The sequence below is a fragment of the Olea europaea genome, chromosome 11 (genome assembly GCF_002742605.1).
Source record: "Olea europaea var. sylvestris chromosome 11, O_europaea_v1, whole genome shotgun sequence".
Taxonomy (NCBI): Eukaryota; Viridiplantae; Streptophyta; class Magnoliopsida; order Lamiales; family Oleaceae; genus Olea; species Olea europaea.
Window position 1 is genome coordinate 4895558 of NC_036247.1, and position 16804 is coordinate 4912361.

The 16804-nt window shown below is 37.0% G+C and overlaps 2 protein-coding genes across 3 annotated transcripts in view; both read right to left on the minus strand.

The window, feature by feature from the left end:
- Positions 1-6312: 6312 nt before the first annotated feature.
- On the minus strand, positions 6313-9331 carry LOC111403080 (protein EARLY FLOWERING 4). 2 transcript variants are annotated; one of them, XR_002704405.1, is made up of 3 exons: positions 8813-9331; positions 7115-7235; positions 6313-6802 (listed from the first exon to the last, which is right to left on the minus strand). XR_002704405.1 is itself a non-coding variant. In XM_023031447.1 (2 exons), exon 1 carries the CDS (start codon positions 9201-9203, stop codon positions 8817-8819), a length of 387 nt encoding a protein of 128 aa, XP_022887215.1. In that variant the 5' UTR covers positions 9204-9331; the 3' UTR covers positions 6313-6802; positions 8813-8816. The 2 variants fall into 2 exon arrangements, 1 of the variants encoding a protein (XP_022887215.1); XM_023031447.1 differs by lacking the exon at positions 7115-7235.
- An 870-nt stretch (positions 9332-10201) lies between these two features.
- The window catches only part of LOC111403082 (putative ABC1 protein At2g40090), a 9848-nt gene continuing 3245 nt past the window's right edge, over positions 10202-16804 (minus strand). The window contains exons 2-12 of the mRNA XM_023031448.1: positions 16449-16603; positions 16245-16370; positions 15989-16084; positions 15809-15909; positions 15581-15617; positions 14076-14294; positions 13667-13778; positions 12543-12634; positions 12276-12455; positions 11837-11950; positions 10202-10676 (exon numbers count right to left, since the gene is read on the minus strand). Of these exons, the coding sequence (XP_022887216.1) occupies positions 10476-10676; positions 11837-11950; positions 12276-12455; positions 12543-12634; positions 13667-13778; positions 14076-14294; positions 15581-15617; positions 15809-15909; positions 15989-16084; positions 16245-16370; positions 16449-16603 (1433 nt within the window). The 3' untranslated portion in view covers positions 10202-10475. The remainder of the gene's footprint in view (positions 10677-11836; positions 11951-12275; positions 12456-12542; positions 12635-13666; positions 13779-14075; positions 14295-15580; positions 15618-15808; positions 15910-15988; positions 16085-16244; positions 16371-16448; positions 16604-16804) is intronic.

Below are 16804 nucleotides of genomic sequence, written 5' to 3' on the forward strand. Positions count from 1 at the left end.
GGCCGCTAAGGAAGGTTAAACCGCTTTATAGAAGCCGCAGTTGAAGTTTTAAAAAGAATAGAACTCCTCTTATTTATTGATTGCACTTGATTTTGATTTTAAGAAAGAGTGTTCCTTGCTTGTTACCTAATAACCCGGCAATCGTAGACAGATTGACCAGTTGACTAGGTAAGGGATTACTTGCTTGTTTCTGTGCTGCGCTTTACTTTGGTTTTGATCTGGTTGGCATATTTCTCTAATATTTTATTTCCTCTGGAGAGGTCTCGTATGATAGTAGTGGTACATAACGTCCTTACCAGATGCTATGTAAAAGGTATACGCTTATCTTCTATGCGGGTCTTTCCTCCGCTGTTAGTCGCTTAGTGCGACTTCCCTTGTTTACTGATGACCAAGGGGGATTCTTGTTGGCTGACGAAATGGGAAAGGTGGCAACTATAGAGAAAGTTACCCAATCTAACTAAATGTGACTCCTAATCACACTCCCACGGTACTGAACTCAAAGAGGGTAGGCACCCCCCACCTCTTCTCCCTCCCATAGGAATCCTCCTGTATTCCAAACGGAAATGAGGGGCCGACTGCTGATCGCCCTGCGGTCACGAATAGCCAGCCTTCAATGGCTTGTCTATAAGTCGGGTGAGGACTAGCTCTCTTAGGTTGAACCCTGGGACTCTTTGGAAGAATCTTTGATTCATGGCCAGAGATGTGACTAAATCGGAGAAAGACCTTTTGAAAATGATTATCCAAGTCCCGTGGAGCTAACTAGCAGTGACCAAGACCCATCAAGCAAACCAACCCAGTTGAACAAAGAAAAGTAGGCCTGTCAAGAAGACAAGCTCCACGCTTAAGCTCAAGCTGTATCTTTTTCCTTCCCAACCCTGCCCTTTTAGCTTTTAGGTAAGTAAGCTCCTTGCTCTTTCTCCAGAAGCTAATCCACCCCAATACAACTTGTCTAGCCTTTCACAAAGCATTCAGCCGCCCGAAAAGGAACTGCAGTGATCTTGAATAAGAATCCTACAGCGATAAATAGAATCCCCATAAAAATACCACTAGATCGAGCACCAGTGATTTCGTATCTGGTCCAAATCTTCGCTAATTGATCGAAGTGGGTAGCTCCAGTAGACCCATAGATCATGGAACAAATAGGGTGGGTAGGCCCAAGCACCACACTACACGTATAGACACGAACCCCCCTCATTACCGTACGTGCTGAAATCAGTCATGGGTATATGGGTCCGACGAGAAAGACATGAAAAACGATATTGGCATATAGATTATTAAAATCGCTTAGTAATCTTTTTTTTAGTATTCCAAAGAAATAATTGATTTAACTATTGACAGGAGGATCACGAGCACTTCTTCGGATTTCGAAAAGGAAGAGTAAACCGAATGAACGCCACCTTGGTTGTTTTCAAACAAATCCAATCTTGGGCCAAGCGTTGCCAGCCGATAATATATCTGTTAAAAATGCAGGGAAACTTTGCACAAAGCGGATTCCAACAACTCGCATAAATTTTGCTTACCCAAAACCTTTTGGGGCTCACAGGGGGCCTCATGGTCACCAGCTCCTGAGTGAGTACGTTCCTATGCTTGTGACCCCTCTTCCCAGGGGTCACTTGGTATAGAAGAAGAACAAAACAAAGTGAGAGGTCGGGGTCAGGGAAAAGAGTCGAGTCGATCAGGCTCGATGATCGGAAGAAGCAAAACGAAATCAAAGTTAATGCCAGATAAAAAGGATTTCGATTATAATTTTCCGTGCAATTGCGCAGGACGAGGGGTTGCCCTTTCTCCTTTGTGAGTGACTTCGCCGACCAAAGGCCAGACTCCTTATGTAGACAGCTTAAGAGGCGGTGCTATTGTATATAAGAGATTTTCTTTCTTTTTCCTTACCAACCTTGGCGTAATTCGATAGGTGATTCAGTTCATCATACGGATTGCTTTTTAGAGCATATGGTATTCTACCAAACGACTTATGTTACGCATTTGCTTTGTCCTGCCAAGAGCGAGCGGCAATATAAGGTATTGTCCCTAGCTTTCTGGCTCCTTTTTTGGAAGTTGATTTTCTCACGAAATATGTTCTGCCGTCTTTCTCTTTTCCAAGGAATGGGTACTATTGGGCTATGGGTGGTCGGGTATCGTGTGATGAATAAGAAGTTGAAGAAGTAAAGACTCCCTAGATCCACCTCTGACTTACCTACCTTCCCTGACTAGCTAGTTTGGTTGGTATCTATGGATACCTCATTTTCGGCTCATACATAAAGGTCCTCGGGATGCAATCGGCCATGGAAATCGGGAACGTCCACTTTGATCCCACGAACTCGCTGCCCCTAAAAGGCTCTGATCCAGCGCTTCCTTATCATTAAAAAAATTAAATAGGCTGGAACTTCTTCTTCTTCATGAATAGTTTTTTATCATGTGATCGGATCTAGTCGATCGGATTTGAATCAGAGGTCTTGAAGAGTTTGTGAGACTCTTGGGCCAGTTTTCCATTCGAAGCGCCGTCAACATTTATTCTTATATCCTGGGCATCCGGAGGAATCCAATTTATCAGCACTTGATTTCCATTCTTTAAGATGCAAGTCTTCCTCAAAATCTCTTCATCTTCTGTAGTTTTTTGAATTATAAGATTATGAGGGTTCGCCGGTACCATGAAGTTCTGCTGGTGAAGCATCTCATTTCGCCAGATAAAGCGCAACGCTTCTATAAAAGATAAATCTCCATGAGCTCGTGGATAGGAGCATGCATTTAACAGGCGAGCTCTACTGTTGTTTCGCACTATGAGACAAGACAACTATGGTTGTCCTAACAAGCTAAAGCTAGAATCGAGAGAGAAGATACAATGCTTCTTGGGGTAGACAATCTAGAATTGAGCTGTCTGGCTCCAAAATAGAACCAGCTCAAAGAGTGAGCCAAGGAAACAGTGAAGAGAGTGGGCTCTGATATTGAGGACACACAAACGAGTACTCTGGTTTTGGTGGGCATGGGATATTGAATGAAAATAAAAGTAATTCGTTACAAGGGATGAGCTAACTAGCACGAGATAAAGGACAGACAGACCACAAAGATGAGCTCAAAGGGCAAATCAAACCCATGGGAGTATACAATGACAACTTTCGGGCATGAGTGCCCGATCGTGAGACTGCCTGTTGAACGTTTGCTCATGAGCTTTCCAACATTCCCTAGGGTTAGGGAATCGATAATTATCGCTTACATAACGAGTATAGTCCTTATAAGAGGTCACTAATCCCGTGATCCTTTCTCCCCATGTTGCCCTCCTTTTTCTCGCTTGTTCACTAATTCCACTTCCACAAATTGGCACTGGCGCTAGCTCTGTAACCAGAACTAGAACATGCATGTCCTCTTTTCCTTGCTCTAGGTCCAATCCCTTAAATTCAAGTAGTTACTTTCGGACTAATATAAATGTAGATTGTTTCCACGGTAGAGGCTCCTCCTCACCTTTTTTCCTTTCTGGTGGAAATGCAACAAAAAAAGAAAGTTTTCAAGCTGTCTAACAAGCCTTTTCTCATACTTACCACATTTGACAATGTAACCTCATCATATGGGACAGAGCCTTTCGCTCCTAGACCCGAGCATAGACTCTTAGCCAAGGTGTCAAGTTTGCCGGGAGTAGATTCAAGGAGTCTCTGAAGCAGAATAACATCTTCTTACATGAATAGACAGCTAACTCGTAAAGCCTAAGGTTCTTCATCAGTGGGTCATTTGTTTATCACAAAACAAGTCCCCCTCAGTCACTGCCATAATTGACCCAATATCAACCCTCTTTTCCAGATCCTCGCTTCTATGGGCTAAATCACTCTCCTCGGGAGTTACCTCCTTGACTACACCCCTAATTCTGAGCTTCATGTTACTCCTGCCAAGTGACATGTCCGGCTGAGTCTTTCCCTGTTCTTCTATTCTCTCCACGAGAAAGACGCACGGAAGAGGTATGCCCAGCGCGCAGAGGATCCGTTGAGTGTTTGTCTCGGTAGGGAACTGTATGATCTTTTCCCCTACTGTATTAAATCAATAAAAAAAGGGTTAATGCTACGGCCCCCTATTGTTTGATCCAATATTGACCAGGGACGATCCTCGACTTTCTTAGGTCCTTGGTTTGACCTCCCATAGTGGTCCTTGCTTTTAAGAAAGCTCCGCGGGGCCAATTTCTCATACTTGATTAGTGTGCCCCTTTCTTCGAGTGCCTTGCCCAGGTCACTGGGCTGTTGGCCTATCAAGCACTTGCCCACAGCTCCTACCGCCCGCCAAGCAGGCGGAGCACTCGTTATCTTGACTTTTATCTCTGCTGGGGCCCTCCCATTGCTCTAGCCATAAGCTATGGCAGCTCCAGCTCGCAACCACAGAGGCCTGCCCTGCTAGGCCAGAGTGGGCTCAGCCTCCATTCGAATTATGTTAGGGGTTCTTTCACTTTTGGGCGAGAGAGCAGGTCTAGAAAGCCTAGATATTGCATCATGTGAAAGTAGCGCTAAAAGAAAAGACCAATAAGAGCTGTAAACAAGTGAGATAGGCACGAAAGGGGGCATTCTGGCCCGGGGGGAGGGTGTTATGTAATGGACTAATAGTGAGTTTTTAGAGATTGTGTGATTATGAAGTAAAAAATCTTCGATTTACATGTAAATTTTTTTATTGGAAAAATACATGATTGAAAATGATTTTGAAAATAAAAAATAAAAATTAGTTTATCAGTCATTACCATGAATGGCTAAGTGACGTACCCTTCACTACCATACCTAAGTAAGCTCGAACACAGCTCATTAAGCCCCCATTATTTCGAATTTTAATAGGTGGAATATGTTTTTTTCTTTTTTTTCCTTTTTTAAAGAATTGATGGTTGCAAAAGAAAAAAAAATTGATTTACGTGTAATGTTATTTTATAGAATATTTTGTGGTTAAAAAATAAGAGATAAAAATAAAATTTAATTTAATGCAGGCCAAATAGGACTAGGTTTCATTAGTTTAGAGCAGCCAAGTAGACGACCTTACTTAGTCCCAAAGGATTATTAAGTTTTGTCGTGATTTTCTTTGGGGTACTAAAAAATCGTTTGTTGTTTTGAGTACCATTTGTTCATCGAAGGAAGAGGATGGGCTTGGTTTTAGAGATATCAAAAGTTGGAATTCAGCTTTTTTAGCCAAAGTCCTTCAAAATAATCATGCTAAGAAGGACACTTTATGGGTTAAAAGGGTTACCTAAGTATACCTTCAAGGAAAGGATTTTTTGGGGTACACCGAAAGGATAAATGACTCCTCGTTGCTCAAAAGATTGCTGAAAATCAGATATAGCATTAATGGAATTTCTGAGACTGCCCAAACAGCTAGAAACGTGCTATCCAGCTAGAGTAAAGCTGGCCAGTTTTGCGTTCGGGACGCTTATGAGCATTTTTGGTCGAAGGGAGACAAGAAGGTATGGCGAGGGAGGTTTAGAGATCTTTCATTACTCCAAAACATGCTTTTATCTTATGGTTGGGTGTCCAATCGAAGCTACTCACCAAGGATCAATTGTCATATCTCAACATTGATAAGAATTGTGTTTTTTTGTGGAACACACTTGGAAACAAGACAACGTGTACATTCCAATGCTCTTTCACCTCTAGCATATGGATGAAGATCAAAGCTTGGATAGGGATTAGAAGAACAATGACTACTATCTGAGTGCTTTGAAGTGGATCAAGATAGAGGTCCGAGGGACATCTTGGCAAAGTAAATCCAAAAGAATTTCACTTGCAAGCACTGCTTACCATATTTAGATGGCACGGAATAGGTAGATTTTTGAGGAACTAAGTCCGCATGTGGATAGCATTGTTAGGTGAATTAAAACACACGTGTACAAAATCATGTTTGCTTTGTACCTACATGTTTTGATTCATTTTGAATCTTTAGCTTTGGGACCTTAGTGCCTATCGTTTGTACATTGTTTTCCTTTCCATTTGCCCGAGTATGCTTGAAGTAGTAGTACTTTACTTGGTTCTTGACTGTTTGGATATGTCGAGTGTAATTGTATTTGTACTTGATCTTTGATTATCCGAGTATTTCTGGTGTACTTGTAAACGAGTTTTGATCTATGAAATTTTACATTTAACAATTAAAAGAGAGAGAGAGCAACCGTGACATTGTCCCAGAGATACGTCGTGACCCATCCACTTGATCATTCAAGCTATTAGAATTCAGAGATTCCTCAAATCATTCCGATAAATGGATAAAGGTGAAGTGTCTTTGAGATAAAGTGATTTCGATGAGTTTTTCCATGGAATTTAAGGATAAGATAAATCAGTAATCTAAACTAATGTATTTTATATGATAAGGTAAAAAGAATTCTAATATGTCCGTGATACAATTTGATTTATTTTTTTGAGGTTACAATAGTTATGTGGACAGACGAAAGTAGATTTGTAAGAGCATTGGCCAGTTGATCCTTGGACTAGATGTAGGAAACAGCAAATGTCAATCGCTCTATGTTTCTTGCGGGAATGGAACACTGAATTGACACAAAGATATATATTTCCAATATTGTCACAAAGAATGATGGGGTGTTGAGGCAGCTGGACACAAGTTCCTTCAGCATATTGAGCACCCAAAGTACTTGAGCAGAACAAGAGGCTAGTCGATATGTGCTTTTTTAGAACATCGAGACATTGGGTTTACTACAAATGCAAACAATGTAAGCAGAAGGTCGTCATTGTTTCATGTCCAATCGCATCAGTGAAAGCAGAGAGATCGACACCAGTGTATTTCTTTAGAAAGCGTCTGAAATTTTCTCGATATTTTCCCTCATTATTTCGATCCCTAATAGTGCCTGTATTTATTACATAAATCGTAATACATTTGCATTAGATCGTATCAAAATATAGTGCACCATAAATCTTCAAAATTGGCAAAACTACTCGGCTAAGATGAAGGATTATTTCCTGTGTACAGAAGAAAAAATCCACAGAAGTTTTACAGGCTCTCACGTGGAAATGGGCCCCATGTGAATATTTTATTGCAAAAAATAAACCACCCACCCCACTATTGAGTGTTGTCTGTAAAACATCCGTGAAATTTTCCCTATACATGTAGCTTGACTCAGTTAATCCCTTGCAGAAAATTACTTTTATTTGATTCTTACAAGATAAGATACATGCAGCCACGTATGTGAAGTGCGATAGCATGGTGAGGTGCTCCTCGCTGGTAGTTGGAATGACGAGTTCAGTTGAGTCTTGATTTAGAAAGATGAAAGGCCCAAAAGTCTAAATAGGGATTACAAATTTTCTCTCATATCAGGGGTAGAAACAGATTGAAGTGAAGAAATTTATAACCTCTGCTTTCTAAATCAATTGGAAAAGAACAAGGAAGTCAATCAAAACCAAAACCTTTAATGAAGGATAAGAGGAGAGCAAAGCCCCAATGACACATTATCACATGCAACATGAGCATGAACAAAAAGGAAACGTGTAAAGGAGAGCAATTGAGCTCATTCACTTCACTTCCCACCTAAAGCAATGCTGTCTAACAGGGAGTAGAGGATTCTTGCTATGCACTGCTACCCTATAAAATCTTGTTTTTTTTTTTTTTTAAATAATCTAAATCTAAATGGATGAAAAGACCCCTTTTTTTTCCTAAAAAAGAATCAATATAAACATTCATTGTTTTATTCATATTATTTTTAACGTGTGCTTTCCTCTTTATCTTCATAGTAAATTGTTCTTTCTTTGAATCCTTCATGTTACTCAGTATTCTAGTCAAAGAAAGACAGCATAGAATGCAACAAGACAATGAAAGAAGAAAAACTTGGGCATTGTTCAGGAAGGCTCTCTTCTCTTTCCCTTTCTCTCGACACACGAAAATAATTAATATCAACTCATTCTACTTAAATGTATCAGATTAAACTAGTACGTTATATGAAATTAATGAAGCTATTGAATTAGTAATTGAAACAACTAAATCCTCAAATCCAACCATCAAATGTGATTCCCCTATTGAACATACATAAATGGAGTCAAATGCTAAATGAGTATCTTGCCCTCAAATTATAACACCCTTTCTTGAACCCTTTACCTTACTGGTATTCCAAAGATCATGTCACAAATATAATTAAACAAAACGCTTTACTAAATCGCTAAGTTCAGCTTCAACCTTTCACTGAAAAATACATAAAGTGGATATTCGTCCCTAAATAGAGGGTGATAGATTCCATGTCATGATTACAAGAATTCATTTACCATAAATTTCGAAGTACCCAAGTGTTGATCATGCATTGATCTCACTCATTAGTATCCCTAGTTCAAACTTACAAACTAGTATCACTCATTAGTATCCCTAGTTCATCATGCACCAAAGTCTCCATCCAAAAGTCACTTCTTCAACAGTCAATACAAAGAAACATAGACAGAGAACAAGTTGCCTGCTCTTAACAGTTAAAGGGAGCCCCTTTATTCTGAATTCGTTAATTTAGAATGAATCAAATCTCCCCAAATAGGATTCAAACAAACGACCAAGGATCAAATAGGAAAGGATGTTCTGAAGCATAGAACTAACTATAATTGAATACAGGATCAACCAACATTTATGCATTAGCATTCACCAAATTGCGGGATAGACGACAATAGAACCGTATCAAAAGTGTCCAACTCTTCACTAATTATAGACGAATAAACTTAGATAACATAAAAATTGTACAACTAATCATTATATCCATGATTTAAGATATTTAATTACTCTTAACTAATGAAGATTATATAACTATAAAATATGAATAAAAATATCATTTATTCGATAAATGAAATGTTAAAGACAAGACAGAATTGAAGATCGAATGAGTGAATACCAAGTTACTGGTTTTCCTCAGTATTGCTCTTGGAATCAGTTGCAGCAGCGTTGGGCTGATTAAACACATTCGAAAAATTAGCCGAAAGATTGGAATAAAGTGAAACTACTTTGGAAATATTCCCATTAATTTCCTGTATTAAAGCAACATTTTTGACCATATTGTCATGGATTTTCGACTGGTGATTCTCGTTGACTTGCTGGATAAGAACCCGGTTTCGGTCCAACACCGATTGAACTTCCTGGAAATTTTCTGTGAAAGCGGCCCAGATGAAATTTTCCTGACCCTCTGCTGCTCCTTCGAAATCGGACAACAATGGGTTCGTTGTGAGAGAAGTGGATTTGGGCGAGTTAGGGCGGTGGTGGGAGTAGCGGTTGTCGGGATTTTCCATGATCGATTCAGAGGCAGAATCTGGCGGTTTAATGTGTTGTAGATAGATGGTTTGAGATATTTTTGGTCAAAACAGATCGAGTAAGTCGCGACTATGGGTTGCTACGCAACTCTCCCGGAGCGTGAGGGATCGTGAATTAAAGGGAGAATTGCAACTGTAGTCTTAAATTTTTTTATTTTTGGACGCACAGTCCCCAAACATTTTATCTTGATTACAGTTAGAGGATATGTGGATGAAATCTGTAAATTTGACTTTAGTCAACCCAAAAATTTAATTTGACCACATTTTGACCAAAATTTAAAAGCTTGTTTGAGCCTCATTTTTGTCTAAAAAATATATTTTTAAATGGCGTACTGATGAAAAATATGTAATTAAAAAATAAAGAAATATTTTTTGAATTTGTGTATAATATCATTTTTATTGAATAATGTAATTAAAATTGGGTCAAAACACTGTTTAAAAATGTATTTTTTTTAAAAAAAAGGGACTCAAACAAAGGATAAAGGATAAAATTGTAATTTTATGTTTTCCAATAAAATAATTTTAAAATTAAATACCAAAAAACAAAAATATTGTACTTTATTTAATAGGATGGGGACTATGATGTCAAAAAATATATGTTAAGGACCAACTCTACAAAATTGTTCTTTTTATATGGCGGCTGGTTGGAAGAAGAACAAGAAGCTGTTATTAATCCACGCGCTTTATTGAGTAGTGCGGTTAGTAAATGTTAAGCAAAAATATCTTAGGATGCTTTTCCAATAGAAAAGAAAAAGTTAGGAAGCGTATAAGATCTTTTATTCTTTTTGGCCATGCTGCTTTTGATTCCAAGAAAAATAATGTTTTGATTTAGACTTCATTTGACGATCATTATATTCAAACTAATTTTTTTTTTTTTTTGTTACATACTTATTTTTATTCACATTCACAAAATGAAATATTCTGTACGCTAATGGTTGTTAAATAAGGGCTTAACAGATTGTCTAAATACACGCATACAACATTTCAATTGATGTTTTATAACAATAAATTATTCTATATTGCCCCAATTGGGGGCTTTACAACAGTAAGCATCAGCGAGTGCAATAATGTATTTATTCATACAATTGAAGGAAATGAATACAGCCTCTTGAACTCCCTCAAACAATGGGGGCTCAATGTCAAAACTGAAAGAGATACTATAAACAAAAAAAATACTCTACACCCGAAAAATAATTTTGGTTTTCCTAAAATGATTCGATCTATGGGACGGCTGCTCAGGTCTCATCGGTCTCACGACATCAAAGCTTTTTGGAGTTTCAAAAGCCAAAATGCAATCTGCATTACAAATAACCGAGCTTCTAGTCGAAATTCTTCCAAACAAATGAGCACCCGCGAAAGGAAAGACCTGTTCTGTAACAATTTTGACTCAACTACGGCTTCAGAAGAGACTCTTCCAACGATCAAAAATGTCTCATGAGAAGATCCTTGCATCTATTCAAGAAACAAAGTGATGTTTGTTAAGAACGTAAAAAAGGTGTAATTTCTTTGAATTCTTCGTTGTGTAGCACACTGCTTAAATATCAATAAAGTAGGAAAAAATAATGCAAGGGAATGCAAAATAACATACATGCTCGAGATAGATAAAGAGCTGAATTTATATGGTATGGAGTCAAGATAGAATCTGAGCTGAATTTTATGGAGTCAAACTTTAGAAAGAAGAAAAAACATGTGCATAACAAACAAATTCATTTGATTTTATTGATTCTACAGACTCAAAACTGCAGCTGTGTTTGGAAAAGAGGAAAAGTGGCTACAACTCCCAAGTAAATGATGAAGAAAACCTTATTTGATGATTGGCATGAACTACTTTCTTCCTCCCCCAAATTAGGCAGAAGGAACGAACTACTACTTAAAAGACTTAAGCTATCCTCTATTGTAGTTTTTAGCCTAAGAAAAATTGGAATGGCCGCATAGTCCAAATAAAATACATTTTTCTTTCTATTCGCGTCAATTCTTTGATTTCTTTCCCCTCTCCCTATCCATTCCCCATTCAGTTTCCCTTGCTAAATAATGATTCAGAGTGAAAAGTAAACTTTCCCTGTTAGAGAAAATGCATCTTCTCCCATTACCCCACCTTGAACCAGAGCTAAAAACAAACATGTTAACTTTTCCTAAAATTTTGAAAAATAATTTGGTCAAGAATAATGCTAGATGTACACTTTGGGATGACATTTCCCCCTATGTGGGCAAATCTGTGCAATGGTTTGAAAAGTAGGGGGAAAATCAAAGGCTTAGATGATGGCACTTGGAGGAAAGTAACCCATGATGTACACCAAAGTGTACCTATAGCAGCTTTGTTTGGTAAATGCAAGTAAAGAGAAACTAAACTTAAACTGAGCATCGTGATCGACAACATCCATTCAGCAAGATTGAGAAATAGAAACCCTTCATAATAACATATTAACAAATCACAGCAACAAATTAATGCAACGTTAACCCTATATGGAACACAAGGTGATTTTCAGCGTCATACAACTAACAGAAACAATCATATAGAATTCAGAATACGAGGTCAAAATATCTCAAATATTGTTCTTAGAACATTCAAATTTTGTAAATCGTGTGCATGAGAATTTAAAACAATTTCATACCAGTGATTGATTAACTGCACGCAAGCAATCATTTGTTTTGAGCATTAGAAGAATAACACGGGGGAGTCTCCTTAGAAGCTCTGTGATTTGAGAAAAATATTGTGAAGCATACATCTGCAAACCCAAAACAAAAAAAGGTTACTGTAATAAATTAAACTTAAGTACTCAACCTTACCCTAATGAACATAGACAGCTAAATCTCAAAATTTACAATACAGTGTCCTTCACAGCTACATGAATTACACTTTAAAATATAGCATTTTGCTTCTTTTGAAAATTTTACTCTTAAGGAAATTTATAGGTAACAGAAACTGAAGAAAATGTGTCTTTTACTATAGCAAACATAGTAAATCAAATTAATCCTTCTAAACTGGAAGATAGAACCATGAAAACTAAGAAAGCTATGATAATAGAGGGCCATATATTTCCATGTAGTCACCTGGAGTTCTGAACGATCACCATCGGTGCCTCGGACAACTAGATGATCAATGGAAGGATCAATAACTTTGTTCCACGGTCTCATTGTAAGAATTCCAGCAAACAATGCATAAAGATCATCTCCAGCACCTAATTTCACACTATTTTCCTTAATTGCATTGGCATCTGAAAATATCAATCCCTGTCATTAATGCCAGGATATCATATTACCAGTGAGATTTCATAGTGAGAAACACCAAAGGTCACAAATTTCTGGAAAAATATGCACCTTCCATAATGATGCATAGCTGATTCTGGTCGAAACATCAAGATCTTTGTATAGACCATGGTCTAGCAGTATCAATTGTGGTTTTTTCTTTCCTGCACAGTATCAAGGTATACATACCCCTGTCAAATTTAGCACTACTACACATGCAACCGCGTTAAGAGAAAAACCAAAATCAAGTCAAAAGCATGTAAATGCGCAGGGGTGGTAATCAAAAGAAAACTTTTAGTTTCATATGCTAGAGGTCTAATCATGTAACAAAGGCACCCGTTCTCTATTTAAAAAATCATCTCATTAAACTTGAAAAGGTGTCAGAATCAACTTCTTCTGTCCAAAAAAGGTTTTCTTAGGTGATATATAGTTCTAAATTAGGGTATTTCTTTGTTTCCTTTGGATATCATCCAGGTTTGAGATATCCAAGTTCTACAAATTCTTCTGACATGTTAATTTCTCTTCTTTTTATTATTCTTGAAAACTCGTGTTTGATCTGCCATAGAACTTGCAGTGTCTACTTGTAAGCATCTTAACAACGAGTAAAGGACTTTGTCTGGGCCTTGGCTGATCCACATAAGGAATTAGCTTTGTTTCTGGCTCTGTACAAGCATAAATATGAAATCCTACAGGGCTATGCCCCCATAGTGCAGGGCACACCCGTCCCCACAAATGCACAATAACATAAAATAACTGCACATGCAATTTGGAGAATGGAGAACATTGGACTTACGAAGAAACAAGGTGTAACAATGATATATTCTTCCTCAACTGCAGTGATGAAATTTGAGCACGGAAAAGGACATGCTACTAAGCCTCTGTTTGGGCTCCATTAAAAATAAATTTTGGAGGAAAATGTGTTTTGATATAGTGATTTTTTGGTGAATGTGTGGGTTAAAAAATAAGGAAAAGTTTTGGGTTTACATGTAATATTATTTAATTAAAAAATGTGTGGTTGAAAATAAGAATGAAAAAAATATATTTTCAACGATGGACCCAAATAGGAGCTAAATATCCCCAACTGCAAATTCAAGGGGCTCAATGCACAAGATAGTAGATAAAAATAAAACAAAAGGAAGGAAATGCAGTTTACAAAAGGAAAATTCCAAAATGAAAATCAATGGATAATGCCTTACCAAAAATCCCCCTACGGCCAGAAGGTAATGGGCGAACTAGCACATTGGCAGCATGTGGATCACAGTGCACAAAACCATGTTTAAACATCATTTCAGCAAATGCTTGACTTAACTGCATAGAACAAAGCATCTTATTAGAATTGAGTGAGAATACTAGAGCATATTCTACTAAATAACTGCATAATGGAGAGCTATTAATACCTTAGTCCTACAATCCGATAAATAACCATGTACAACGGAGGTCCATTAATACTATAATGGTCTAGATGATCTATTGAAAAGGAATTAATGTGGGAGCGAAAGGTTAACAGCTACGGATAAGGATCACTAATTATCGAAAGAAATTTTTTCCCTCAATAGATTATGATACCACTTGGCTGAATTTGAAAGGAGACACCCATGAACTTACTAATTTTGCAACGTCATTAGGCTGAATTCCAAGCTTCTGAATGGTCTTTAAGTCATTTACTTGTGGGCCATCAATAAATTCCATCACCAACAATTTTGAGGTACTCAAGTTCCAATGTACTTTGGGGGCATAAACATACTCTGCAATATGAGGAGAGAACCTCTGAAAGTTATCCATACATTTTACGCTGTTCTTGGCCTCAAACAAGAAATTTAACTCCTGAAAACATCATTATAACTTATCAAAAGTTTGCTCCAACAGGAGGAAACAAAGGAATTTCACATAGCCCAGATAATACATTAAAGGTACATGATTGCATACAAGGACAATATCTCAGTAGAGTGCATGTAAAGGGACATTTTAATCAAATATCATGTTTTGTATCTTGGAAGCTGGAAATCGAAAACAAAAATGAAAGGAAAAGTAAAAACTTGAGCAAATACATGTTACAACAAAATTACCCATTGATAGGATTAAAGTTGCTGAAGGAATCATGCCAGAAATTGTAATCTAGCTTAGAACAGAGGAGGAATTATGATCAAAATAAAAAGGGACTAATTATATTTTTAAACCTTATAACAGGAATGGTTTGAAAACCAAGAACAGACTGCAAGGTAAAAGAAAAAGAAGCTTCATATGCACAGCAGTTTTTAACGTCCAACTGATGAAGATGAAACAGATTCTGATGCAAGCATATGAAGAATATTGATCTGTTTTAATTTTTAATGTAAGATTATTTCCCTTTGTAGTATGCTGTTTGAAACTTGAAATACATGTTAAATTTTTATTTATTTTTTATTTTTTGAAAGGTAAACACCCACTAGGAATTTCCTCGTTCATTTCTAAAAAACACAAAATAAATCTGCAATTTGATAGATCTTAAGATGCCGTCAATTATTTTCTTATCACTGAGGAAACACCAGTTGGTAAAGCACCTTGATGGTTTGCAGAATTCTTACTAAATCAAAAACATAATACACATGAAATGTCCATTAAGCTAAGTGTTTGTTTTGGAGAGATTATTTCAAGTGAAAAAACACTTTTTAGAGAATGTTTGATTAAAAAATAGGGCAAAGTTGTGGGTCCACGTGCAAAATTACTTTATTAAGGTAATATGTGGTTGAAAAAAAGTTCGAGGAAAAAATGATTTTCAAGTAAATTGAGCCAAAGAAATACTAAAGGTGATAAAATATGGATCACCTCGACTTAGTCAAAACTTTAGAGGCAGCTTTAGCATGTTGTTGGAAATAATTTGGATACTTTAGACAACTTTGACAGTACGAATACTTTTTTCAAAATCCAGTTAATGTAAATAGATTGAACAAGCACCGAGAGGATCTCAAGCAATAATGAAGCTGTATTACATTCTCATCAAATAAGGGAGTCAAATTTCCCCAAAAAAAAACATGAATAGGCTAAATAGATCCTTCTACACAATCAACTGGCAGTAAGACATTAACAAGAAAGGGAAAAAATTAAAAAAAAAAATGTGCTAAGGAACAAACCTTCGGTAGACTTTCCTGTATTTCATCAATCAACCACCTGTGCGAAAATTTAAGAACTTCAAGATTTCTTTTTTATTTGAATACATGTAAAATTGGCAAGACATTATCTTCAGAAGTTTTAATTGAGTTTCTGATACTACTAATATAGTTTATATGCTATGTGACTCCAAAATTATCAGCTCTCTCAGAGCATATAACAGAAATGTACTGGAAAGAATCATTTTAAACCTGTAATCAAAAGAAGGAAAGAGCCGATGCAATGTGTTTACAATTAACTCCACAGTCGCATAATCTGCAGCTGCAGTGTTTGTCATGTGAGTATGCTGAACCTGAAGTAGATCAAATTATTTCAGTAGGAAAATCCAGATCACCTATTGAATTATCAACAAATGAGTAGGTCTCTCCTACCTTTACAGCCACTTTTTCTCCCTCATGAGTGCGGGCAATGTGAACCTGCGCCAGAGAAGCACTTGCAATGGGCACAGGATCAAATTCGGCAAAAATCTGTAAATGTATCCTGAGTTAATCATTTGAATGATCAAATAAATTGGTGATTTAGGGAATAATTATTTACATCATAGATCTAAGATCAAGTAAATCTTTTGGTATATCTGGAATAACTATACGACTTCAAGAGCTATTTGAAAGAATGACATCTACTCACTTCATCTGGAGCCCCTCCAAGCTCATTCTTGACAACTTCTCGAACTTGATCGTATGATGAAACCGGACACCTATTCAACATTGAATCTCTCATGATCTGGACATACTCAGCAGGCACCAAGTATTCCTGAAGAAGATCAAAATTGGAATTTGAAATGCTGATGCAAAAAAAATTATTTTAAAAAACAGCACAAGAGTAACATACCAGCTGACTAATATGTTGACCGAGCTTGATATATATTCCACCATTTTTAAAACAAAGTTCTTGAAGCCTAAGTGCACTCCTAGCATGGACTTCAGATTTAATTCTTGTCCTCTCAGTGCTACCCTCAGGCAAGCCCCAGAGAGAGTATTCATAATCTAACATAAAATCAAGAACAATAAGGTTTACATCTGATGCAGCAAAGCTTATATAGGAATATCTATTAAGGAACAATCATACACCTAAGGGTAGAAAGCAGAAGCAAATCTTAGCAAAAAAATAGAGTACTTCAAGAATCCAGATTTATAGTAGGTATTATGGGCAATTAGTAGAATAAATGTGAAGGCTTATAACTACAA